Source organism: Ochotona curzoniae, unplaced genomic scaffold, assembly GCF_017591425.1.
Source record: "Ochotona curzoniae isolate NIBS_2020 unplaced genomic scaffold, NIBS_Ocur_1.0 contig_605, whole genome shotgun sequence".
NCBI lineage: Eukaryota > Metazoa > Chordata > Mammalia > Lagomorpha > Ochotonidae > Ochotona > Ochotona curzoniae.
The window spans coordinates 1,385,930-1,411,703 of record NW_024466491.1 but is presented as its reverse complement, the minus strand read 5'-3'; the positions used below and the strand labels follow the sequence as shown (position 1 = coordinate 1,411,703).

At 51.9% G+C, this 25,774-nt stretch overlaps 2 protein-coding genes across 2 annotated transcripts; one reads left to right on the top strand and one right to left on the bottom strand.

Annotated features, from left to right (window-relative positions):
* Nucleotides 1-89: 89 nt before the first annotated feature.
* On the top strand, nucleotides 90-12,634 carry LOC121162957 (cytochrome P450 4F2-like). Its single transcript, XM_040990182.1, has 13 exons — nucleotides 90-293; nucleotides 2,402-2,546; nucleotides 5,233-5,286; nucleotides 5,381-5,508; nucleotides 8,137-8,258; nucleotides 8,928-9,198; nucleotides 10,107-10,173; nucleotides 10,404-10,533; nucleotides 10,582-10,587; nucleotides 11,400-11,548; nucleotides 11,642-11,706; nucleotides 11,889-11,971; nucleotides 12,460-12,634. The coding sequence occupies exons 1-13, from the start codon at nucleotides 90-92 to the stop codon at nucleotides 12,632-12,634; spliced, it is 1,599 nt and encodes a 532-aa protein (XP_040846116.1).
* Nucleotides 12,635-18,349: 5,715 nt separating this feature from the next.
* Nucleotides 18,350-19,297, bottom strand: LOC121162956 (olfactory receptor 10H2-like). The gene has a single exon (XM_040990181.1). The coding sequence runs from the start codon at nucleotides 19,295-19,297 to the stop codon at nucleotides 18,350-18,352; it is 948 nt and encodes a 315-aa protein (XP_040846115.1).
* Between the last annotated feature and the right edge of the window lie 6,477 nt (nucleotides 19,298-25,774).

Below are 25,774 nucleotides of genomic sequence, written 5' to 3'. Positions count from 1 at the left end.
TTCCCTGCCCCAGCCCTGTCCCCCCTTCACTGCCCTGACCTCCCTTTCTATATCTCAGAACTCAATTTCCATCTCCACTACCCTACAGGATGTCACAGCTTAGCCTGTCCCAGCTGGAGCTGGGGCTGGGGCTGGGCGCAGTCTCCCCGTGGCTGCTCCTGGTACTGATTGGCACCTCTTGGGTCTTGGCTCACGTGCTCACGAGGACTTACGCTTACTATAAAATGTCTCGCCGGCTCCGATGTTTTCTGGAGCCTCCCAGACAGAACTGGTTCTTGCGTCATCTGCACTTGGTGAGTATGGCAGCGGATAGGGGCTGGAATACCCTGGAGGACAGAGATGGAGTTTGGAGGGTCAGAGGAGTACTGGGGTCAAGGATAATAGAGCAGCAAATGAGGCCTCTTGGTCACTCCTCATTTTTGTCCTGACACCCACATCTGCTTTGGACCCCGTTCCCCTACATAGTGCACCCCCTGGGGAGCCCCCAGAATGAGCAGCATAGAGAAGAGATGCCTGGCTTTTCTACCTTCTCCACTGTAGCACTGGGCACTGCTTCAGGGGTGTGTCCAGGGCCCGCTCTGTGTTCCGTCCGTTAGTTTGTGATTGCTCATGTCTGGCAGCCGTGGTTCCACAGGGATGAGCTGTGGTCCCTCCATCTGCACACACAGTGGGGGCACAGCTGGACCAGGGCAGAGGTGCGGGCATCTCTCAGTGCCTCTGCTCTCCAGGTACTTCCTCTCTCTCGCTCTTTCCTCCTTAAGACCCACCCCAGAGCCCTGTTGTACAACAGAGTGAGGGTGGATAGTGGAATTCCACCTTCCGGGGCTTTCCTCTTTGGGTCGCTGTGGCCTCATTTGTACGCGGTATTCCCAGGGGTGTGGGCAGAGGTCAGTGTGAGGGCGCCCAGGATACACTTCAGCACAGACCCTGGTGAGCAGAAGGTGCCCGCAGATGCAAGTCATGGCTCTCAAGGACAGCAGGGTTCACTTCTGCTCCCTGGGGTCCCCAGTATACAGACCCTTCCCCAGGAGGGACTGCAGACCCCAAAGACCAGGCAGGACACAAGAGCATGCAAAAATAGACTCAAGCCCAGAAATGTTGTTCCCCAGAGCACATCCCCTTGTGCCTGCCCCCGAGCTGGGACCCTCCCCTGCTTGAGCAAACCCATCCTTCTGAGCCGAGGTGGACCCCTCTGGGCAGACAGCAAGTCCACACCCTGTGCCTGGGACTCTCCCTGCTGACTTAGAGATGGCTCTGAGAGGGGAGGGGCAGGAGAAGCAGCGATTCCCTCTATGGTTGGGGTCCAGCCGTGCTGCCCAGGGCAGATGCTGTGCCACCTCTGGCTCCTGCAGAAGCCCCTGCTGTGTCCCCTTCGGAGGGGCCTTGGGCTTCTGCAGAGAGAGACTGGCCACAGTGTAGATGCACCTGCATGTCTGCGGTGTGTACTAGGGGTCGTTGCAGACCGCCTTGCCCCACACCCAGATCCATGGACACTCAAGTCCCTTGATTAAGCAGGGTAGTGTTTGCCTAGAGCCCATAGGTTCCTCCCACAAACTTGAAACCGTCTCCCCATGACTCATCAAATCGAAGGCCGTGCGTGAGGTGTGTAAATAGAGTTGTCGTGCTGTATTGCTCAGACCACAATGAGAAAACAAAGCTGTGCAAACACTGCACACGTTCAGCAGTGTTTGAGCCACAATTTGATTGAGTGCTTGATGCACAATACTATGACCTAGCTCTACCTAACTGAATTGATCTCATCTACCCTTTCCTTCCGTTCACCCCTATCGATCGGTCTAGCTAGTTTATAGTTGCATCATCCAGCTAGCAGCTATCATTCCTCGTCTATCTGTCGACCATTCTGTGTTTCGGAGGAACAGTCCCCATCTGCCTATCCCTAATCCTACCCACACATACCCATCTCCCCTCCTGTGTCTTCTTGCTCTCTCTCCATCATCCTCTTCATCCGTGTAACCATTGCTGTGTATATAGCCCCCTCTATGAATCTGTCATGTCTTCTTGACATAGCCATTATTCTGTTTATATGCGTGTCATTCTATTCATAGGTATCTGTGCACCATCTCTCCCCTCTCTGCATCCACTTCTTATGTCGCATCCTACATTTTATGTACCTAGAGTCCACCTCCTGAAGACAGCGAGCCTGTCTCTCCTCTGCCTGTTCTCGCTGGGTCCTTTGGGGGGCAGGTGCTCACCCGCACTGGTGCCTGGGGACCTTAGGGTGCTCATGCACACACATGCTAATCTCTCCTGGGAGCATCCTAGTGGCACAGCCTCAGAAACCATGTCCTACCAGCCCCCTGGGAACCTTTCAGCCCTGTCAAATAGAAATGGAGAGAAAGTGAGCCACCCCAGGAGGTGACAACCCTTACCTTGTTTGCAGATGAACTCCACGGACCAGGGCCTAAACGAAATGGCTCGCCTGGTCACCACCTACCCCCAGGGCTTTCTGTTCTGGGTGGGCCCCACCATCCCGTTCGTCTCTTTGTGCCACCCTGATGTCCTCCGACCTGTCCTGAATGCTTCAGGTACCCAGGCAAAGCTTGTGGTGGTGGTCAATGTGGTGCGTCAACAATCAGCTTGCATATCCTCTCCCACCAAGGGGCTAATGCCAACGCCATGTCTCCTGGCTCCCCTTCTTCTTCTCCACCAGGTGTTTCCTCTCTGCTTCATGCATTCACCAGCCTCCAGCCACTTTCTCCCCCCACTCCTGCATCCTGACTCCTGTCCTAGGACCCCTGTGTTTTTAACAGGCTTCAGTCCAAATGTCAGCCCTGAAAAAAAAAAAAGCTTAATTTTGAAGGAATGGATCATACCAGATTTATGTGGCCAGGAGAGGAATGAGTCAGGTGGAGATGGGCTGCAACAGCTCAATGGAGAAGTGGCATCTCTGGTGGAACAGGCTGGAAGCCTGCCTGGAGGAGTCGTCCCAAGCTGGGTCAGGAATGACGAGTGAGTGTTGGAGTGCTTGCTGCAGGCTGGTGTTTTGCATGCGCCCAGTTCCACAGAAATGAGGAGAACCTGTGGCTGGCAAAGGCTCTGGGACAGAACTTGTGGCTGGAGAGGGGTCCGGAACAGAACCTACAGCTGAGAGGGGAAAGCCTGTGGCTGCTAGGGGTTCTGGAGAGAGACAGTGGTTGGCAGAGGCTCAAGGGCAGAGCCTGTGGCTGGCTGGGTCTGTGGGAAATAGCCTGTGGTTGGCAGAGGCTCTGGGCTGCTACTTCTGAGACAGCCATCACCTTGGACCTCAGACTCCTTGGATCTTATCCGGTGGTCTGTCCACAGCAGGACAGTTGCCTGTCTGCTCCAGCCCCAGGAATCTGCACCACATCCTGCCACATGCCCATTGCCCACTGCCCACTGTCTTCTCCACCCCTGTGTAGATGGGTGAGTTTTATAAATGGGCAACACCCACCAAAATGGAATGGGGTCCTGGTCAGGCCCCCACACTCTCTCTGGCCTTCTGAGGTCTCTTTCAGCTGTGAGTGGTAAAAAACTCAAAGGTTGTGTTTGTCCTTAAAACTCAGGGAGAGTGGTCTTCAGGCACAGTAGGATTCGGAATTCCCTCCCTCCTCCTATGAGTTGAACCGATTTCCCTTTGACAGCTGCCCTTTAGTCACGGTGCCCATGATGGGTCGGGTTCTATCCTCAGGGACAACTCACCTTTCCTCTTAGTGACCTGTGATCTGGTTAGATTATCTTCACCTGATTACCTAGACGGATGACTTCAGCCCATCACTGGGACCCTGACTGCCCAGCCCCTGGGAGGGACAAGGGTCCCCAGGGCTGTTGTTCAGGAAGCACCAAGCAGCTAAGCGGTCAAGTGCTCAGGCTCTGCATTCACATTTGAGCCACGTCACACACACCACCTGACCTCCTGTGGTCAAAGCACCTCATCGCTCGTGGCCTCGGTCTCTGCCTCTGGAAAACTGGGTGGAAGAGAAGCCTGGGGATGTGGTTTTGGGGGGTCCACATGGAGAGTGACTTTTTCTGTGCCTCTAACAGGGGGACCCTGACTGTAAGTGTCCGGGGGATGTGGGTGAGAGTCCAGGAGGCAGCTCAGCACAGAGAAGGTGATGGGGTGCCAGGTCTGTCTGGGTCCTTGGACGTCGGTCCTTCTCTGGCAGTTTAGAAGAGCCTGCATTTGGTCTTGTTTGTTGTGCAGATGTAGAGCTCAGAGAAAGGGCTCCTGCACACCCAGGGCCTGGTGTGCACCTTAGGAAATGAGAGGGGCTAGCATGGAGGGCCCTGGTACGCAGTCACCTGCACCTTCCACCCTGTATCCAGCCTGTTCTCTTTGTCCCACATAGATGGTACATTGGTCACTGGCTTGTCCTCTGTGGAGGTTTCTGTGCTGCTAGGCAGGTGACTCAAGTGCAGACAAGAGAGCCACCTGTGTCTCACTCGGACTTCCATCTCTCTGCCCTCTGCTCACCTCTGAAGTCTGCTTGCGTCTGTTGTGTGGCCACGTCTAAGCTTATGGACCTGTACATCTGGATCCTAACTACACCTGAGATGTGTGCTGCCTGCTTACACCTGTCACGTGTATACCCTTGGAAGCCAGCCATCACGTACAAGTCATGTCAGCTTCCCGTCTGAGATGTGGCTTGGGGTTATCTTTTGGTCCTGCGTGCGATGCCTATGCATTGCCGGGAGCTAGTCTGAAATCTCGGGTGCTTTTCGGTTCGGGTCATGTCTGTTGCCTCATTCGGTCCTACCCGAATCACAGCTGAGACACTGATGGAAGTTTATATGAATCCTTTCAGTGGGGCGTCCTGAGGTCATGTCACGGAGTCTCTGGTCCATGTCAGAGCGTGTTGTGTCATGTCTAGGACAGGATATGGCGGTTGTGACACCACGTCAGGAGCACGTTAAGACATTTAGGGAACAAGTTCTATAACCCAGGTGCAAGTTGGAAGATTTCAGGACGTGATGGAGCAGTGTGTCCTAGGTTCGTAAAAGGATGCTTATTGAAAATGTTGTGATTGCATGTCACAGAACATGTTGAGCCATGTAGAAGCCATGTCATGGTGTGATGTGGCATGTTGGCATGTGTCTTTGCTTTTCTGTGCATTCCTGAAGCCTGGTCTGGTCCGTTCTTTCTCTCTATCCTTGGCACCTTTCCTGATTCGTTGGGTTTGGAGGGGGGAAGCACAACCCCCTAACTGACACAGTCCCTCCCCTGCCCTCTCATGGTTTCGTTGTTCCCATCAGCTGCCATCGCACCCAAGGACATGGTCTTCTACGGCTTCCTGATGCCATGGCTGGGTGAGTAACTGAAGGTGGAGGGGTAAGGTCAAGTTTGGAAGTTCAGGGAAGGGTGATGGTATTGCCCTCTGCCCATGGCTACTCTGCCTGCCAGGGGACGGGCTTCTGCTGAGCTCCGGGGACAAGTGGAACCGCCATCGCCGCATGCTGACGCCTGCCTTCCACTTCAACATCCTGAAGCCCTACATGAAGATTTTCAGCAAGAGCGCGGACATCATGCATGTGAGTGTCTTAACTCCAGGGACCCAGCGGAAGTCTTGAGAGCAAAGGGGCCACGGAATACCCATTCTGAAATAAATCTTCAAAAGACTTATTTTGCTTTGAAAGATAGATGTACAGAGAGAAGCAGAGAGAAATAGAGGTCTTTGCTTGTCCCTGGCACACTGTGTTGAAGGTGTCAGTCTCCCAGAAGCCCTATAGACATTAATGTTGAAGCTCTCATAGGAACTGTTATTATCATGAACCATCTGAACCCCATGGGTTTAAAGCAATAAAGGTTTATGACTGCTAATAAGTCAACGGGTCATCCGGCTGGGCCTTGCATGATTGGGTCTTTCATCCATGGTCCACAATGCATAGTGGGTCAGAAGTCAACCCTACTCTGTTATCTTGCCAATTTGTGGCTCAGCTGGCTTTAGGGCAATCTAAGCTGGGACACGCTATGCCAAGTGGGTCCCTCTCTGAGGGAGGTCATCTTCAGAGACAAGTGTTCAAAGGAATGTGAGGACACTTTCGTTGGACAGCGTTAACATTTCATCATTATGACCACATAATTTTTAAAAATTCAGCACAGAGTCAAAGGTAGGAACAATGGAGGCTTTCTCTCGTAATACAAGTTACTGAAAAGACATGTTGCAAAAGATGTGGAGGTAGGAAGAAGTGAAGAATTTGGATAAAGAGTTTTAGGAAGTACCTAGAACTTTTTTCTCATATAGTTCTGGTAACTTACCTTCTCACTATTTCAAGCATTCTACCAGAAGACACCCTGGGAAGCTTACTAGTCATCACACAACATGCGGGTACCCCAAGTGAGGTTCTATGAATGTCTGCTTCTACGGCATAGTCTGTTAGAGAGTGTGAGAACTGGGCTTTGGGAAATTCTGCTTTGATTTTTAGTAAAATGGAGAGAACTAATTTCATGTGCTTCGTGGATGCAGTTCTAAGGAAATAAGCATTCTCCGCCCTCTCTTTACCTCCTTTCATTCCTACCTCCATCCCTCATCTTCCTTTCTCTCTCCTTTGATTTTTACGATGACGTAATTTCACCTTGCTTGATTATCACAGGCTTAACACACCATGAAACCATAATGTTCAACAAGTAACAAACAGGAAGGCACAGTTCCACAGAAACATAGAGATGAGCAAAGACGAATAATCAAATCCTAAGATGTCAGGGACGCCTTTACACATTTTTTTAGAGGAAATAAATGCAGTGTTTTTTGCCAATCATCTTGGATCATTATTTTCACAACCTTGTTGTAAAATATAGCATCTCATTCTTTCACTGGTTGAGTAGTATCCCATTGGATAAGTATAAACCGTATTTTATTCAGTCGACCAGTCGATGGGACAACGTTGTTTATCCCATATCTCAGATACTGTGACTTGAGCTGCAATCTATTTTAGGGAGTAGAGTTCAATCTTTCAAATGCTGATTTCATTTCCTGGGTTAAATTCCTGGGCATGAGCTGGCAGGGTCCTGTTCCTTCAGAGCTCTGAGGAATCTACATGCTGTCCTCCGTAACAGTTGGACTGGTTTACGTTCACTAGTACACTGCTGGATGGGAATGTAAGCTAGGAAATCCGTCTTCATGGTGAGTGGGAAGCAAGCCTGACACTTTTATGGGGGCCATCACCATTAGATTCCTCCGTGTTGTTGTCTACAAAGGTTAAGACGCCGGTGAAGAACATGAGAGATCAGGATGCCTGGCAAGGATGTTTAGGTCCGTGGAGAACTGCTTCTCCCAGCACGGGGAATCCGCAGGAGGCATAGCAGGTCAAGCTCCTGCTGGCTATAATTGGCATCCCACATGCATACCAGTTCATGTACTCACGACTCCACTTCAAATCTAGCTTCCTGCTAATGACCTGAGGAGGAGGAAAAAGGTGATGGTGGGGGGAAGATGCCCCATCTGTTTTGTCTCCTAGCCTTCCACATGGTAGACCACTAGCTTCCATCTGGCCCAGCACTGACCATTGCAGTCAGCTGGGGCGTGAGCCGGTGGATGAGATATCTTTCCCTCTGTGTCTGTATCTCTCTCTCTCTTTCTCTCTCTCTCTCTCTGTGTGTCTTCCTGTCTTTGTAAAGTTGACTTTCACAGCATGGAGACGAGGATACCTGGCACTAACTGGACACACAACAACAGTGATGACAAGTGCCAATTGATCTAGATAGCCTCATTTCCACAACCCTTTGTGGTGCCTTATCGTGGGCATTGAAACTGAGAATCAGGGAAATTGTGGGGCTTGGCCAGGCTCACTCAGTTAGCAAGTGTACCTGGAACACTGTGTCACTGACATCACTTTGACCTGACATCCAAACGGATCAACTTAACTGCTACCATAGACTTGATGTAGTTCAGGGAAGGTTACTGAGCTCTCCAAGGTCACACGGAAACAGGAGGAAGAGCTGGGACTTGGAGCCAGGTCTCTGGAGGCCAAGTCTGGAAGATTCCTCCAGAAACGGTAACAGGTTTCACTCCCTCTCAAGCTGGTCCTCCCAATTGGGTGGTTGAGGCAGAGAAACAGAGGTCGATTTGAGTTAGGGGTCCCTCCTGGTGGTTAGACTTAAAGAAGGGTTCTTTCTGAGGACCCAAGGTCCAGCTAAGCTCTGCAATTTTCTTTGACCAGGCCAAATGGCAGCGCCTGGCCTCTGAGGGCAGCGCCCGTGTGGACACGTTTGAGCACATCAGCCTCATGACCCTGGACAGTCTGCAGAAATGTGTCTTCAGCTACGACAGCAACTGTCAGGAGTGAGTCCCTGTCCAGGGCATTGGGAACTTGGGACACGGGCCCAAGGGAGAAGGTGGTGGGATGAGAGGACAGACCAGCAATCAGGGAGAGATGAGTGAGGTGTTGGGTGCTAAATGACAGGGAAGGGGAGGGAGAAAGGATGGTCCTTCCGGTTGGGTAGAGATACTTGAATGAATGAAAAGACACTAGAATGAGCAGAGCGTGGTCACAGATGGTCAGGAGACAGACAGCCTGGACTGTCTAGATCTTAACTATGTTGAAAGGCTGGCCAAAGCAGCACGAAGGCTGTCCTAGATTATCCAGGGAAACCTGTATGTATTTGAATATGGTGGACATAGTCACAGCTGACTTTTGCGAGCATCCATATACTCAGAGGCAATGAGGAAATGGGCCCGTTATCACAGGGTGATGTCCACAGGTAGTTTCTGGGAGTAGGACAGGAGGGATAACTCCTGGGCAGGAGAGACAGAGAAAGAACATAACTGAATTCAGACATGGCCAAGGAGGGAGGCATAGGGAATGTGAGGAGGCAAGTCTCGTGCGTGCCCTTGTGTTGTCTGGATGCTCAGTCTCTCTCGAGCGAGATAGCTGTTGAGTTCTGGAGAAAGACATTGCACACAGGTCGGGTATGTTCACTTATTGCTTCTCCTCGCGACCTCATCCTGCAGGAAGCCCAGTGAATACATTGCTGCCATCTTGGAACTCAGTGCCCTGGTGGCCAGAAGGAACCGCCAAATCTTCGTGCATCCAGACCTCCTGTACAACCTCACCCCTGACGGGCAGCGCTTCCACAGGGCCTGCCGCCTTGTGCACGACTTCACAGACGCCGTCATCCAGGAGCGGCGCCGTGCTCTGGCCAGCCAGGGTTCCGATGAGTTCCTCAAGTCCAAGACCAAGACCAAGACTTTGGACTTCATTGACGTGCTCCTGCTGACCAAGGTGAGCACCCCGAGGATCTGTTCAGGAGGCAGGACAAGGTCGGGCGTCAGAACGACTTGATCTAGATGGCACTGGAAGGCATTAGAAGAAGTGAGGGAGCATGCAAAGACAGATGTAAGACATGACTGCGAAGTACAGACATCAAAGGAAGACACTGGTTTTACCTGACTGACAAATCCATCGTGAGTCTGCCACAATTTAGATCTATGTCCGAATCTGTATCTGAGGCACACAGCCCACGCACATCCCTGTGCTGACAGGTGCACAAGAACCCTGGGTCAGAGAAGCTCATATGTGGGTTCACACCGGCCACAGCAAGGATGTAGCTAGCCCTGACTTCTCCTTCCACCTAGAACAATGCAATGGTTTTACCTGAATTTGCAAAAGGATGGACCCTGCAGGAGGAGTCTTGGATGGCCCTTTTTGGTGTGTGTGTGTGTGTGTGTGTGACTGAGAGAGAGAGAGAGAGAGGAGAGAGGCTATGGTAGAATGATACCCATAGAGCTCCAAAGTGCCTCCAGGAGATGTAAGATTTCCAGTACTCGCCCAACTGCAGTGAGAGTCAACATCTTTGGGACAACTCTTCAACTCTGATTCTCAACGCAACTCAACAAGCAGTTCTCACGCAACCTGGGCTGACAGCAACTTTTTCTCAGAAAACCCACATCCTGCAAAAAAACAGGACAATGCTCCTGGACCCTTAATTCCTCCCACCAAGGACAATTGCAGGAGCCAAGGAGGCCCAGGATGCTGCCTGGGGTGGCAGTCATCCCATGACAATGACCAAAAGATAGATGCCTAGAGATGCAGTGTGCTTGGCTTCTGGGAGGATGATAATCCTTTGAGAGCATCCCAGGTTACATCCAAGAGCCTTCAGAGCTGGTGTGACATGGTCATCTTGTCTCCAGGATGAAGAGGGGAAGGAGTTGTCAGACGTGGACCTACGTGCAGAGGCAGACACCTTCATGTTTGAGGGTGAGGGGCCCAGGTGGATTGCCGTGTTTGTGAGTGTGTGTGTGTGTGTGTGTGTGTGTGTGTGTGTGTGTGTGTGTGTGGTGGGAGGAAGAGAGGGTTGCGGCATCTCTGCATCCCGTGGGCATGGCGGGTGAGACCTGGTGCATGACTCCTGGACCTCTCTGTGTGGGCATTTGCCCACTCTATGGTACTGGTTGCTGAAGTCCAAGCCTGACTTTCTGCCCCTTCAGGCCATGACACCACAGCCAGCGGCCTCTCCTGGATCCTATACAACCTTGCAAAGCACCCGGAATACCAGGAACGCTGCCGGCAAGAGGTGCAGGAGCTCCTGAGAGACCGGGAACTGAAAGAGATTGAGTGGTGAGTGGAGGGTGAGTGGAGTTCTTGGAACCCCTTTCTCTGGATTAGCACTTGGACAGTGGGGAGGGAAGATGGCCTTTGTTGGTTTTTTGGTGATAATGTTATTTCTTGGTACACTCTCTGGCTAGCAGGGGAAGGACTGCAGGCTTTGGGGAAAGAACAGTCTGGGCTGCCAAGAGAATTAGGGGCAATGCGTTAAGGAAAGATAACTCCACTTGGTACAGGTTGTCTAAATGAGCCTCCTTCCTACTGCCTTCTTCAACCTCCTAAAACCGCATGTCCCCCAAACTTCTTCACTCCCTGAATACGCGTGCTTCTCTGGCCCCTTAATTCCTACACCCAGCTCCTTTTCTTAGCAAACACAGCCCACACGGCTTTGCCAGCCTCGTGTCCTCCCTGGGAAGCACCCAGGGAGGTGTGTCCCAGTCTGATGGAGCCAGCACCTGGTACGGATCCACCTTTGCCACACGGATGGGGACAGGAATGAGAGAAAGCAAGGCGACAATGCAGTTCTCTTTTGTTGCATGGTGATCATACATATTTTCGGGGGAACCCTGGGACATTTCCATACACACAGAATGTATAATGACTAACCTGAGATAATTTGCATATCACACACCTCAGGCATTCACCACTTCTCTGGTCTTTGTGCCTGATTTTTCTTTTTAATTTCCTAGATATCTTGCGATAATTATCTGGCTGAATTTTCTCTGCTATGTCTACGATTGTCTGCTTTTGTCATTTATTTTCTTCTGCCTTTAAAAGCTCAGCTATCGGGTGCACCTGCAGTTTATTTAATACAGACAGAAATATTCATCAGGCTATGGGAGGATGGCCGGCTCCACGTTGCTCCCTGGGTAATGGTCCGGGCTCTTCCTTAGGGACGACCTGGCCCAGCTGCCTTACATGACCATGTGCATCAAGGAGAGCCTGCGTTTACATCCTCCCGTCACAGCCATTTCCCGCCGCTGCACCCAGGACCTGGTGCTTCCAGACGGCCGTGTCATCCCTAAAGGTGCCTGCATATCAGGGGGGAGGCTCCTCTTAGTCAGGAAAGGGGCCCACTAGGCAAGGGACCTTGACCTGAATGCCCCATCTCCTCCCACAGGAATTGTGTGTTTCATCAGCATTTTTGGGACCCACCACAATCCAACTGTGTGGCCGGACCCCGAGGTGCTGCCTCCTGTCCCCACCTCCACCCTTGAACAATGCAATGGTTGACCCCTTGATCATGCCAGGGGTCCTGGAGGGAGGAGGGGCAGGGGTTGAGTCAGCGATGTCACAGCTGCTGTCTCCGAGGCCAGCTCTACTGGGGGAACCCCACTCGGCAACCCTGTTTCCCCTCTCACCTCCAGATCTATGATCCCTCCCGCTTCGAGCCAGAGAAAGTCAAGGACAGGTCGCCCCTGGCTTTTATCCCCTTCTCAGCAGGGCCCAGGTGAGGGCAGTGCCATGTGAGGCCGGGCAGAGTGAGACCGGGGCAGGGATGAGGGCATGATGGTGGGGCAGGAAGCAAGGATGGGCACTGCAGGCATTCCTTCCTCCCCTGCCTGGATGCCAGCGTGAAGCCTGGGGCCCCGGGAGCTGGTCCAAGATGGGTCTGATGTGCACGCAGAGCCCCTAGCTGGTGTGTGCTGGGGCCTGAGTCAGGGCCAGGTCGGGGAGCTGTGTAGCCCCCAGGAGTTCCCAGCAGTGCCCTGGTTCAGGCACAGGACCCACATGGCCCGGATGGTGGTCCTGGAACCATCAGAATGCCCATCCCCGTCTACCAGTCTACCAGGGAATGGAGTCTGTGGGGAAACGGAAACTTACCTGGGGATCCCCAGAAGGGGCACCCCCATGTCTGTCCCTCCGACTGGTCAGGGTGGGACGAGGATCCCAGTCCGAGGTCCTCAGGGCGCAGTCCGCACCTCTCCCCGTCCGCAGGAACTGCATCGGGCAGGCGTTCGCCATGGCCGAGATGAAGGTGGTGTTGGCGCTCACGCTGCTGCGCTTCCGCATCCTGCCCGACAGTGCTGAGCCGAGTCGCAAGCCGGAGCTCATCCTGCGTGCGGATGGCGGGCTGTGGCTGCGGGTGGAGCCGCTGGTCGAGGGACAGTGACCCCTGTGGGGCCACGCTTTGGAGCCCCTTTGAGCCCACCTCCCCACCTCCCCTTTGCACATTTCTCGAATAAACTGTGCCGTGTCTTCTGTCTGAGCCTTGCCAAGAACCAGCGGGGGTGGGCGTGGGGGGTGGCCACAGGAGCTTTGGGGAACCCAATTGTCAGATTTGAAATGTTTGCTATCGTAACAGAAGACCTGAGCGCATGTTCTGCCCACGGATTCCCAACCCCCAATGGTGGATTTTTTTTCTGAAGCCAAGGGTAGGCTTCATAGCCTGGGCAATAGGGAGCCCTGGGCTGTTAGTCACACACAATACACCAAGAACAGAACCCTTTGTCTGGACCCAGATGCTCCCAGCCAAGGCACCTTACAGGTTCCCTCTGGTGAACCTGTTAAAACTGGGGTCTCCTTAGCCATCTCTCCTTACCTATGTCTGCCCCAACTGTGTGGGATTCTTCATTTATCTGTGCCACACCCTGCCAGTCCAGCCCCTGCCTTGCCCTCTTGTCAATACAATGCTAAATGTCTTGGTCCTCGCCTTGCATGCGCCAGGATACCCATAAGGGCACCAGTTCGTATTGCAGCTGCTCCACTTCCCATCCAGCTCCCTGCCTGTGGCCTGGGAAAGCAGTGGAGGACGGCCCAAAGCTTTGGGACCCTGCACCTGCGTGTGGGAGACCCAGAAAGAAGCTCCTGGCTCCTGGGTTTGGATTGGCTCAGCTCCAGCCGTTGCAGCCGCTTGGTGAGTGAATCATCGGATGGAAGATCTTCCTCTCTGTCTCTCCTCCTCTCCGTAAATCGGCCTTCGCAATGAAGATAATAATAAATAAATCAGTCAGGCCCTAGGGAGTCAGGCAACTGGTTCTACCCATGACAAGATGCCCGTGCTTGGATGAGAAATATAAACCTCATCCCACCTCTGTTTTATCACCTGCTCCAGGGGCCTTCTTCAGAGACTGCTAAGATAACATGAAGACAGTATTTAGATATAAAGGACTAACATGTTGTCAGCCCTAAGAGGATGGTTTGCAGGTGTGTGTCTGTACAGGAGCGGAGGGTGGGCTTGGAGAAGGAATGAGAAGATGATGAAAGGATGAGAACGAAGGGACTCGTTACTCCTTTCTCTGAGGAGAGCTGGACCATCCTACAGATCCCCCATGGACCACGGCCAAGCTCTCTGACCGGGGCCATCAGGTGGACCTGATGGACGGGAGTGATAAGAGACCGTCTTGGACCTAGTGTGGGCTGGGGGGGCAGTGGGGACAAGAAAATTCTTCTATGAACTCTGGGGATGAAGGTATAGTCAACTCAGGCTGAGCGTCCAGCTATGGTTATAAGGTTCTAGGCCGGCACTGCAGTCAACAGCTTAACCCACCGCACCACAATCCCAGCCCCCAGCTCTTAGGTGGGAATAATAGACAGCCATCTTAGTGGATGTGCAGTGACAGATCTCTTGTTTCCACAACTCCGCATTTCAGATTTTAAAAATGCAAATGCTACTGTTTCCTTTATCATTCTCTCAGAAAAAAAAATAAATGGATACTGTCTCTCATAAAATATTATCATAGTCATTTATAAGAGTCCTTCCCCCCCCCCATGGCTGTATTATTTCATCATTTAAATACCAAGCAATTCACCTGCTAATGAAAAGTCTATTTCACCCAAAAGGGCCTTTCTACATAGCTTTGCCGTAGGGACTGTGGTGCATACAAGCGTAGTTCCTTCAGACGGGCAGTAACTTGCTAGTGTCGCCCGAAGGCCAGTTCCTCATCTTCACCTTGTTGGCTTTGCCGAAATACCAGCTGAGTACAAACAGGACTTCATTATGTAAAGAGAAGACCACCTCTGGGCCTTTCTCTGTGGGCTGTGAGCAGGAAATACAAATTGGATAGTGAGAACCCAAGGTTTTACATCCCTTCTGACGTGGGTGCTGGCACCCTGATAGGGCAAGGAATGTTGGCCTTTGTCCACCATCGGCCCGTACGTGGCCCTGGCTGCCTTTGGGGCGCGCCAGATCTCTGGCTGAGGTCACTGTGGTGTCCACCCACTTCCTGTAACCATGGTAGCCATCCTACCTCACTGCATGCCGCTGGGTGCTGAGAGACAGCTCCTTGGTCCAAGGTATTTTTCTGAGGTTCCTGGTTCCTCTTAACCCTCTCTAGTCCCTTGTTAGTCCTTGTTGCTGTTCAACTACAGAAGCTTAAAGGAATCTACGTGAAGGTTGGGTGTTTTATAGATGTCTTCTAACATCAAGTGATGGTGCAGAATTGAGAAAAAGATGGTGACGTTTCCGCATCCTTTGGGTTTTAGGCAGCTAACACTTCCATGAGGCAGGGGCACTATCAGGGGTCCTCCCGTCCCGCGGAAGAAATCACCCGACACTTGAGAGAGTCTCCGAGGCGCTTTATTCCGATCTTCCGTTGAAAACCATTATGTCCCTTACACTCCAGCCCCTCCCCTGCCTAGCCCCGCCCCCTTATCTGTCAAACTTGTCCAATCAGCTTAAAGATAACCAAGGCAGACCAATCAGGGCAAAGGGCCAATCACAGGGCAGGAAATGATCAGTGCCCCCAACAGGGCACCACCAGCGTCTGAAACCGGCTACCTCGGACAGGGGAGATTTTCTTTATACATCTTGAAGATCCAATTTTAAAAGCAGAGACAGATCTCTGTATTCCACATTAGATGCTGCTTAGAGTCTGCTTCCATCTAGCTCTCAGATGACCACGTGGGAGGCACAAGGTGATGGCTCCAGTGCTTGAATTCTATGCTTCCACGTGGAAGGCCAGGATGTGGAACCTGGCTTCTGGCTTCAACCTTGCCCAGCTGCTGAGGGCATTTGTGCAATAAAACAGCAGATAAAATCTCTCTCTTGCATTCAAGTAAATCTTTAACCACACACACGGACTCATGAAGGGATTTTGACCTTTGATATGCCACTAATGTCTGTTTCACCCCGATCTACGCATCACTTTCATTGACCTAAGAAATCAGAATGGTAGAAGAAGGAATGAAACTTTTCCAAAAAGGTCACAGAGGGACTGGTGTTGTTCAGGGGGCTTGAACCAAAGACACTGCCTGCAGCATGGGACTCCCTGGTGAACAACGCTTCAAATCCCAGCTGCTCCACTTCTAATTCAGGTCCCTGCTCATGCACTTAGCAAAGCAGTGAATGACGGGCTCTGTCAACGGTGTAGGGGACCAGGCTGGAGATCCAGTCATCTAATAGCCTGAATCGGACCTGGGCTTTGTGGCCAGTTGCAGAGTGAACACATTCTCTCTCTCTCTCTCTCTCTCTCTCTCTCTCTCTCTCTCTCTCTCTCTCTTTCTCTCTCTTCAAATCTTCTTTGAAGGTCATAGAAAAAAAATCAAAGATAAGTTATGTCACTGCCCCAAATTTTCACTTCCGTGTATTCATGATGTTCTCAAAAATAACTATTGGGTCTGGTACGATGGCCCAACGGCTAAAGTCCTCACCTTGAACATGCCAGGATCCCATATGGGTGCCGGTTCTAATCCCGGCGGCTCCACTTCCCATTCAGCTCCCTGCTTGTGGCCTGGGAAAGCAGTGGAGGACGGCCCAAAGCCCTGGGACCTTGCACCTGCGTGGGAGACCCGGAATAAGCTCCAGGCTCCTGGGTCTGGATTGGCTCAGCTCCAGCCATTATAGTCACTTGGGGAGTGAATCAATGGACGGAAGATCTTCCTCTCTGTCTCTCCTCCTCTCTGTATATCTGCCTTTCAAAGAAGAAGAAAGAGGAGGAGGAGAAAGAAGAAGAAGAAGAAGAAAGAGGGGGAGGAGGAGAAAGAAGGAGAAGAAGAGCAAGGTCTCAAAGTAACATCCTGATATGGGATTCCAGTGTCACAGGTAGCAGCGCCACCTTTTGCAACTCAGTGCTGGTCCTTGATTTCAGAAAAAAAAAAAGATCTGCACCAAAGTAAGATTATGTCTCAATTCCTTTTTCCTTGAAATGTACATATGTGTATTTTTTCTGACTTTTTTTTCAGTTTTAATTGTACTTGTTTATGGGACATTGTGATGATTCAACATACACGTTCAATGTGTGAAGATAAAATGAGATTACTAAATATTTGTGTATTTTTTTAAAAGATTTATTTATTTTTATTGGAAAGGCAGATCAGATTCACAGAGAGACAGAGAGAAAGATCTTCCATCCACTGGTTCACTTCCCAAATGGCCACAATGGCAAGAACTAAGCCGATCCAAAACCAAGAGCTTCTTCCAGGTCTCCCACATGGGTGCAGGGTCCCAAGGCTTTGGGCCTGTCCTCGACTGCTTTCCCAGGCCACAGGCACGGAGCTGGGAAGGAAGCGGAGCAGCTGGGTTGTGAATCAATGCTCATATGGGATAACGGTGCTGGCAGGGTGAGGATTTAGCCATGTTGGGCCCCTTGTCTTTATATTTCTGAGTTTCACTCGCACTCAGTGATTGCATGGATTGGATGCAGCATGGTATTCAGTATACGCAAAAGGGCGCTGACCAAACCTGGATCAGAATGTCTTCTTCTCCTTGCATTAACGATTGCAGCCCTCAAGCTTCCCTCTTACAGTCACCTGTGGCTCAGAAAAGCAGTAGATCGCTTAGCAACAGTCACTGCATCACAACCTTGTTGACACACCCTTAGATGTGCCCGTGTGTATGTGCCTGATGCTCTGACCCTCACAAAATTAGATCATCATAGGTGTGGGTCACACACACACACACACACAAATTGATAGAACCCAGTGTAACTAAGGGTGGACCCCTCCTTCACACCACAGACACTATCAACTCAAACGGGATCAAAGACTGAAATGTGGAAGTCTTGCTGGATAGCACAGATGCTCACGCCCTCAGTCTAAGCCATGGTTTCCTTAGACGGGACTCCCAACATAGAATCAACAAACAAGACGATGGACAACATCCTTGACATGAAGAGTCAAGAATAAAACGAGCTTGGAGCCTTATACCGGTTGCTGGTGGGAATGCACACGTGATACAGACATGAAAGGAGAAACCGGCAGTTCCTAAAACATTCAGCACAGGACACTATTTGATCCAGGGATGGCACCCATATGTATATTTCTGAGAGAATCAGAACACTTACTCTAACAGCAACTTGTACTTGCACTTTCATAGCAGCATTACACAAAAACTTGAAACACTGGAATACGTAACGGTGAATAATAGAAGCGAGGTAGCATGCCTACGCCATCTAAGATCAACCGGCAATTAAACAGAGGTCCAAGTCACGCTACCGACGTGGTGTGCAGGAACCCAGCAGAAAGGACCCCCGTTCCATTCGTGACTCCGTTTCTAGGAAATATCCAGGTTAGGCCGATCTATGCAGGCAGGAAGTAGATGGCAAGGGCAAAGGAGATAGAGACAAATGGGAAGTGATTGCTGAGAGATGTGCCTTGGTTAGGAAAACGCTCTGTAGCTGATGGTGACATAATTCTGAGTATACGAACACCATAGAAATGTGCGCTCTCTCAGGCAAATTGTAGGGCGTGTGAATTGCTTCTCAGTGAAGCTCACTAAATACTTAAAGATAGGGACGAGTAAGGCATGCGAAATGAAAACGTTTTGAATATTTATTGAGCACCTGCTACATGACACGCACTCATCTCTCGCCTCAGTCTTAGCAGGTGCACAGCCGAGGGTATGGGATTCCTCACACAGGGTTTGTAACCCTGCTTCCACACCGGCTGCTCAGGCATTTGAGTGGAGTCTCTTGAGGAAAGTTTTCTTCAGGGCAATCTTGAGCTCCTTGTTCCTGAGGCTGAAGATGATGGGGCTAAGGAAGGGCGTGAGGACCGTGTAGGTGGTGGCCATCAGGGTGTCACCTTCCTGGAAGTGGGGACCCTTGGGCTTGAGGTAGATGACAGAGGCGAAGCCATAGTGGACCACGACCACGATCAGGTGCGAGGCGCAGGTGGAGAAGGCTTTGTGCCGCCCCTCGGCGGATGGGATCTTCAAGATGGCATTCACAATGAAGGCGTAGGAGAGGAGGATGAGCAAGAAGCAGCCCAGGAGAGCGGTGATACACACCAAGCCCACGCCCAAGGCCACCGCTGGGACGTTGCTGCCACAGGCCAGCTTCAGCAGAGGGGGCACGTGGCACAGAAAGTGCTGGATCCGGTGCGAGCCACAGAAGGAGAGTCGGAAGATGGCCGTGGTCACCACCAACCCTACCGCAGAACCACACGCCCAGGACCCGGCCACCAACCAGGCACAGCCACGGGGACTCATGAGCACGTTGTAGCGCAGCGGATGACAGATGGCCACGTAGCGGTCATAGCCCATGACGGTGAGCAGCAAGGAGTGGGTGAAACCAAAGGTAAAGGAGAAACACATCTGGCAGGCGCAGGCCAGGAAGGTGATGGAGTGGTGGGCGGACAGCAGGTCGGCCAGCATGCGCGGGATGATGGCCAGCGTGTAGAGGATCTCCGAGATGGAGAGAGCGCACAGGAAGAGGTACATGGGCGTGTGCAGGCTGCGCTCGCTCCACACGGTGGCCATGATGAGCAGGTTCCCCAGCAGCGTGAACAGGTACATCAGCAGGAAGAGCAGGAAGAAAAAAGGCAGTAGCTGCCGCGGGAAAGTGGAGAAACCGATGAAGATGAACTCGGACACCGAGCTGTGGTTTACCTCCGGCATGGCAGCTTCAGCTGCTGGGGAAGAGGGCCCTGCGGGGTGGGCAACACAGGGAACCCAACCTGGGAAGACTTCCTGGAGGAGGTATTCAGCCAAGCACGCCACAGCTAGACCACCTGCAAAAGGACATGAAGAGTCTTGGCATACGAGGATTCAGTCAGTGGATTCTAATGATCATCTGTTGACTCGTCATTATTACTATTTTTTTATTATGTGATACAGTTTTATAGGCACTGGGATTCCCCCCACCCTTCCCACAACCCTCCCCCCGTGGTGGATTCCTCCACCTTGCTGCATAACCACAGTTCAAGTTCAGTTGAGATTCCTTCGTTGCAAGCATATACCTAGCATAAAGTCATTATTTTTTTAAAGGTTCATTTATTTTGTGTTGGAAAAGCAGACTTAGAGAAAAAGGAGACACAGAGAGAAAGATCTGCCATTCGGTGTTTCACCCTCCCTCCATGACTGCAGCAGCCAGAGCTAAGTCAATCCAAAGGCAGGAACCAGGATTTTGTTCTGGGTCACTCAAGTGGGTGCAGGAACCCAAGCACTTAGACCATCCTCGGCTGCTTTCCCAGACCATAAGCATGGAGCTGGGTGAGAAATGAAAATTCAGGACACGAACTGGTACCTGCATGGGATGTAGTTGCTTGCAGGTGAAGCCAGTGGAACTTCATAGAGGCCCCAACCCACCATCGTTATTCACAAGTATTAAAGTAAAAACAGTAACAACAAAAAAAACCCAAACAGGTATTGCCACTACTAGTCCCAGGCAGCCCACCCTGCTTTGTTTTCCTGTCTTTGCCCATGTGTGACCTTTCTCTGATTCCCCAAGCCTGCCTCAGGGGGGCAGGCATCAGCAATCTTGGGGTTTCAAGGATGTGAGGCACCTTGAACATTCAGCTGTTGTCATTGTTGGGTCTGCCTTGCTTGAGCCTCTTACAAGGACGCAGCACCGACCAGTGTCACCAAGGGGCCGTGTCCTCTGGGCTTTCTATCTCTGGTTCCCTTCTAACACTATTCCGAGTTGCCTCCCCTCTCTTAGAACCCTCTGCCTCCTCCTGCTGGCTACAGGTGCCAAGATTCTCAGCCCCAGGTACTCTCCCTCCCTGAGTAAAAATCAAAGCCACACCTGTGCAGCTCTGGCATCTTCTCCAGTCTCTCTCTCTCTCTCTCTCTCTCTCCTCTCTCTCTCTCTCTCTCTTCTCCCCTCTCTCTCCTCTCCTTCCTCTCTCTCTCCCTCTCTCCTCTCTCTCTCTCTTCTCCCCTCTCTCTCCTCTCCTTCCTCTCTCTCTCCTCTCTCTCCCTCTCTCCTCTCCTTCCTCTCTCTCTCTGTATTCCCTATCTCCTCTCCTCTCTCTCTACTTTCTCTCCTCTCTCTTTCTCTCTCACACTTTGTCTTACTCTCTTGTCATCCTGCCTTTTAAGAACATAAGTCTTTAACACACACACACACACACACACTGTATTTAAAATGTAGAGTGGGACCATGGCAGTCCCTGTGGGATGTTCACGCAGCTGTGTCAGTGTGTCAGGGAATACAGTCCTGATCTACAATGTAACAGGGATGGATCTCCAACACATCAGATGCTGCCTGATACAAAGAGCCACAAGGGGGTGGGATTCCGTCTGTTTGAAGTGTCAGCAGCAGCCAGGTGTGCTGAGAAAGGACTCCGGCAGGTGCTTTTCAGGGACTGGGCGAGGGGTGCAACGAACAGCAATCCTAACCACATCGCTGCTGATGGACTTAAAGAGAGGCAGTGGTCGCACGTGCCCACGTAACCAGACTCCATCGGAGTGTGCCCTGTGACGGCTGCTGATCATTTTAGGGCAGTCTCTCTCTCTCTGTTAGACAGGGGTACACTCAGATCACCCACTCAACGGGAGCACCCACCAGTCCCGCGGAACAGTGGGCAGCTGCCGCTGGCATCCCCCCACCTCCCACATCACAGCTTTCCCTAGATAAGCTACTACAGCCATGACAGAAGCGCAGGGCATGGCTCCCACCAAACCTCGGTAGAACAAGGAGCCATCTGCTCCCTTCCAGCTGCGAGATCCACCCCTGTCTCCCAGCCAACACTCCTACAACGATCAGCCTTCCCCGTGATCTGCACTTGTGTCACCTCCCCAGGAAGACAGCATGCTCACCTCTGTGGCCGCCACGGAGGGAGTCTACCCCTTCTGGGGGGGCAGCAAAAGAGACCCTGCACCTGTCACCCACACAGCTCAGAAAGGGCAGACCAGGGCAGGAGTCTGCACCCCTTGTTTTAAACACTGTGTTCTGCAGCAACACGCTCCCAAGGAATCCCAGAGCGGGGCAGGTGCTGGAGGCAGCTAGGACCACTTTGGAGCCCCAGGAGACAGGCAGGGGACCTCCAGGGACCATCAGGGCTCATCAAGCTTTGTGGAGTCTGCTTACAGCTGAGCGAGCCTCCCTCCTCCCACTCCTCTGGGCCCAGCTCAGGGCCAGGGACTGGGAAAAGCATCAGGCTGAGAGGGGTGAGTGACCATGCACCTGCAAGGGCTGCTCTGAGGCTGGAAGAAGTTCAAGGCACAGACAAATTACAAAAGGGCGAAGGCTTTGGAGCAGTGGTGAAGGTACCACTCTGTCTGTCCCCTGTCAGTGCTTGGATGCAGCAAGCTCCGCCTCTGATTCCAGCTCCCTCCTAACGTTGCACCCTGGGAAACAGCAGGGGAAGGACTCAGGCCCGTGGATCCCAGCCACCCACCCATCCAATCCACATGGGAGACATAGATTGAGCTCTGGACTCCCAGCTTTGCTCTGGCCTAGCTTTGGCTGTTGCAAGCGTTTGGGGGAGTAACCTAGAAAATGCAAGTTGGCCCCTCTCTCTCCTTGGCAGATAGAAAGTAAATGTGTGGGGCCTGGCGCGACAGCGTAATGGTTAAGCTCTTCGCCTTGAACGCATCGGGATCCCATAGGGGCACCGGTTCTAATCCCGGCAGCCCCACTTCCCATCCAGCTCCCTGCCTGTGGCTTGGGAAAGCAGTCAAGGATGGTCCAAAGCCTTGGGACCCTGTATCTGCATGGGAGACCCAGAAGAAGGTCCTGGCTCCTGGCTTCAGATGGGCTCAGCTCCAGCTGTTGTGGCCACTTGGGGAGTGAACCAGCAGATGGAAGATCTTTCTGTCTCTGCTTCTGTCTATATATGTGCCTTTCCAATGACAGAATCAAAATAAATCTTAAATAAATAAATAAATAAAGTCTTCCCCGTACTTAGAAGTAGCTAGTGGAAAATAAGCAAACTCCATTGCAATCTCAGTGTTGGGGCTCCACTGGGCTTCCTCCAGGCAAGACTCCTGGGTTTGAAGGACTCCCCACTTGCTCTGACCCACAGGAAAACCAGATGATACAGTTATCACTCGCCAGCATGGTCAGCCCTTCCTGCTGCCCAGACACTGCGCTCAGGGCTACAGAGCGAGGGGCTGGTTCCGTCTTCATTGCACTCCCAAGAGAAATCTTCTTTACCCACTTCCACGCACACTCAAGATAGAGAGCGTGTGGCAGTTGCTGCGATGTCCCCCCCAGGACCCCAAGTACACCAAGTTGAGCCAACACCCTCTCTGTTTATGCTAATGTAATTGCTCGTGGTCTTCCAAGGGTGGATCTTGGTTCAGCGCGGGGGGGAAGGCTGTATCCCAGGCAACAGATTGGCACACCTTGATTGCCTCTGTCTGGTGGCATCTGACAGACTTGAGCACCTGTTTCCTCTTCCAGGAGTTCTCAAAGATAGAATCGAGATCTCCATCATCCCAAGCACGCAGGAGGCACGCTAAATCGTTCTAGGATGACAGTTCCACTAGCGGCTGCTAGGTTGAGTCCAGTTGAAGGGCTCTACCTGCTTGGCCCACTTTTCAGAAAAGTGAGTACCTGTCTGTCAGTGGACAGACGAGTGACTGCCTGTTGTATCTGTGACGACGCAGAGAAGTCGCAACACCTGCTCGTCAGGATAAAGACGGCCAGTGTCAGGATGTACATGACATCACCCTTGCCTCCAGCCCAGAGCAACCCACAACCTCTGAGCCAGGAACTGGGGAAGACCACCGTGGCCAGAACAAAGCTGACCCCTGCTGCTGTGCCCCCTTACAGCCCATGCTGGATCATTTAAGGGCACGAAGAGCAGAAGGAGGGGAGGTTCATGGCCATGAGAGGTGGACAGTTTAATTCTCAGAGGGGCTGATGGGGAAGGGCTCCAGGCAGGTGCTGGCATGTGAGCCAAGGCATTCTGCCGCAGGGGCAGAAGGAGCACCAGGCAGAGGGCAGAGCCCGTGTGAAGGACCTGAAGTGGAGTGAGGAGGGCCAACCTGAAGCACAGTGGCAGGAAGGAGCATGGAGTGGCACAAGGAGGCCTATTCTGGATTCACACAGACAAGGATCAGAAGTTACAGATCCTCCTCCCAGGATCCCAACAACCACGGAAACTCAACATTCCTCCACCAGGGGCTACTGTCTTTCCTTGACCCACAGGGCAGGTGGGCCCACATAAGTAGCCACACCTGAGCAGTGAATTCTGAACGCTCACATTTCCAAAATAGTTTTCAACTCCTAGACTCTCCATAGGGTGGCAGTGAGCGCCATGGGCTTAAAGTGTGCCAGGCAAGGGGGACCCAACGACAAGTAAGTTGAGGTTGACCCTACCCCCCCCCCCCTTGAGGCTAGCAGCTTGGGAGGAGACGTGGGTAGATGGGCAAGAAGTATCCAGATGGTGGAATGTGACAGAGAAAGCGTCACCCAAGCTCGAATCTTCAAAAGCCGTTACCTGCCACGGGTCCCACTGCGCAGGACGCTGCCAGGGGTCTCACTCAACAATAAGTACCTTGCAGGATTTGATCCTGCTGCCCAGGGAGCCATAGCAGAGGTGTTAGCATTTGCTGTTAGGATTGTGCGTGTGCACACGTGTGTATAATGTGTCAGAGGTAAGTTGGGTCACTCCTATTCCCACCTGCAACACTTCCACTTCGTGCCACCTGCAAGCTGGCACTAAGTGCACAAGCTGTGTGTGGACCACTCCGTCAGTGTCAGGGGCACCTGCACCGCTGTCCCCACCTTGGCCCAGAGCTGTAGATCAAGCCTTGACTAGCTGCGGCTGCATGACTAACCCCTGGGGACTCATTTCTGCACAAAGTGGAGGAGACGATTGTATCTCAACTTTTAATGACATTTCCGCCCGCCCCCCCCCCCCGCCCCAGGAGTCACGGCAAAGCTGTTGGCTTGTTTGCTTACAAAACTCAGAATTGACTTCCCAGGGGTTGATGATGTCAGCACAGCTCAGCAGGTGTACAAAACAGGTGTCCCCCTGGGCTCACCAATCCCAGTGCAGACATGTTCATCTCCTGTCCCGCAAGGTGGAGGCCATGGCGCTCTGGGCAATAGGCACTGGGAGCCTTGGAGTGAGGGCAGAGAAAGCAGGTTGGGATGAATGCCTCTAATTGCCCGTTCTCCCTACCCTCATGACAGCACTTCATTTGGAGTCTCTGGAGGCTGCTGCTGTCTTTCGCAAGCAGAGTTCGCTGTGAATTGTTTGTTTTCTCTCAGGTCCCCAGACCCAGATTAATAAGCGAGAGGAGAATTAAACAGCAGCCTAGACAGTAGTCTGTATCACATAGATTTGGGCTCAAATCTTGTTCCGTCACTTCCTGGATGGGTGACATGGGTGATGGTAAACGACCCTCTCCGAGCCATTGTCTGAAGTGAACATGCTAATATCAAAATCACCTACATTATGATGCAGCATGTGTCAGCATGCTGTCCCTTTCAAAGACCGATTTGAAAGTCAGAGTTACACAGAGAGAGGAACAGACACAGAGAAGAGAAACCTCCTCCTTCCCCCAAGCGGCCACATTGGACCCAGCCAACGCCAGGAGCCCAGAGCTTCCTCCACGTTTCCCACGTGGGTGCAGGGGCCCAAACACTTTTGGTACTTTCCTAAGAACATGAGCAGGGAACTGGATCAGAAGTAGGACAGCCATGTCTCAAACCAGCACCTATACGGGAATGCCACGATGCCACGATGCCAACCCCAGCTGATTGTCATTTAGCAAATGTTCAATAAGTATTGGGTTTGTCTATTTTTATGGGAAAGGCAAGATTTACAGTGAGAATAAAAGATGGAAAGATCTTCCACAAAGACAGCAGCTGAGCTGATCCAAAGTCAGGAGCCTCTTCCGGGTCTCCCACGTGGGTGCAGGGTCCCAAGGCTTTGGGCCATCCTCCACTGCTTTCCCAGGCCACAAGCAGGGAGCTGGATGGGAAGCGGAGCAGCTGGAACACGAACTAGTGCCCATACAGGATGCCAACAGGGAGAGGAGTAGCCAGTTACACCACCTCACTAGTCCCATAATTTAGTGTCTTAAAGGAAATAAAAAGCACGGTGCGGTTATTTCATTTTTCTACGAACGCATACAACATTTGTCTTTCTGGATCTGGCTTATGATCTCCCTTTTCATGCATTTTATTGCAAA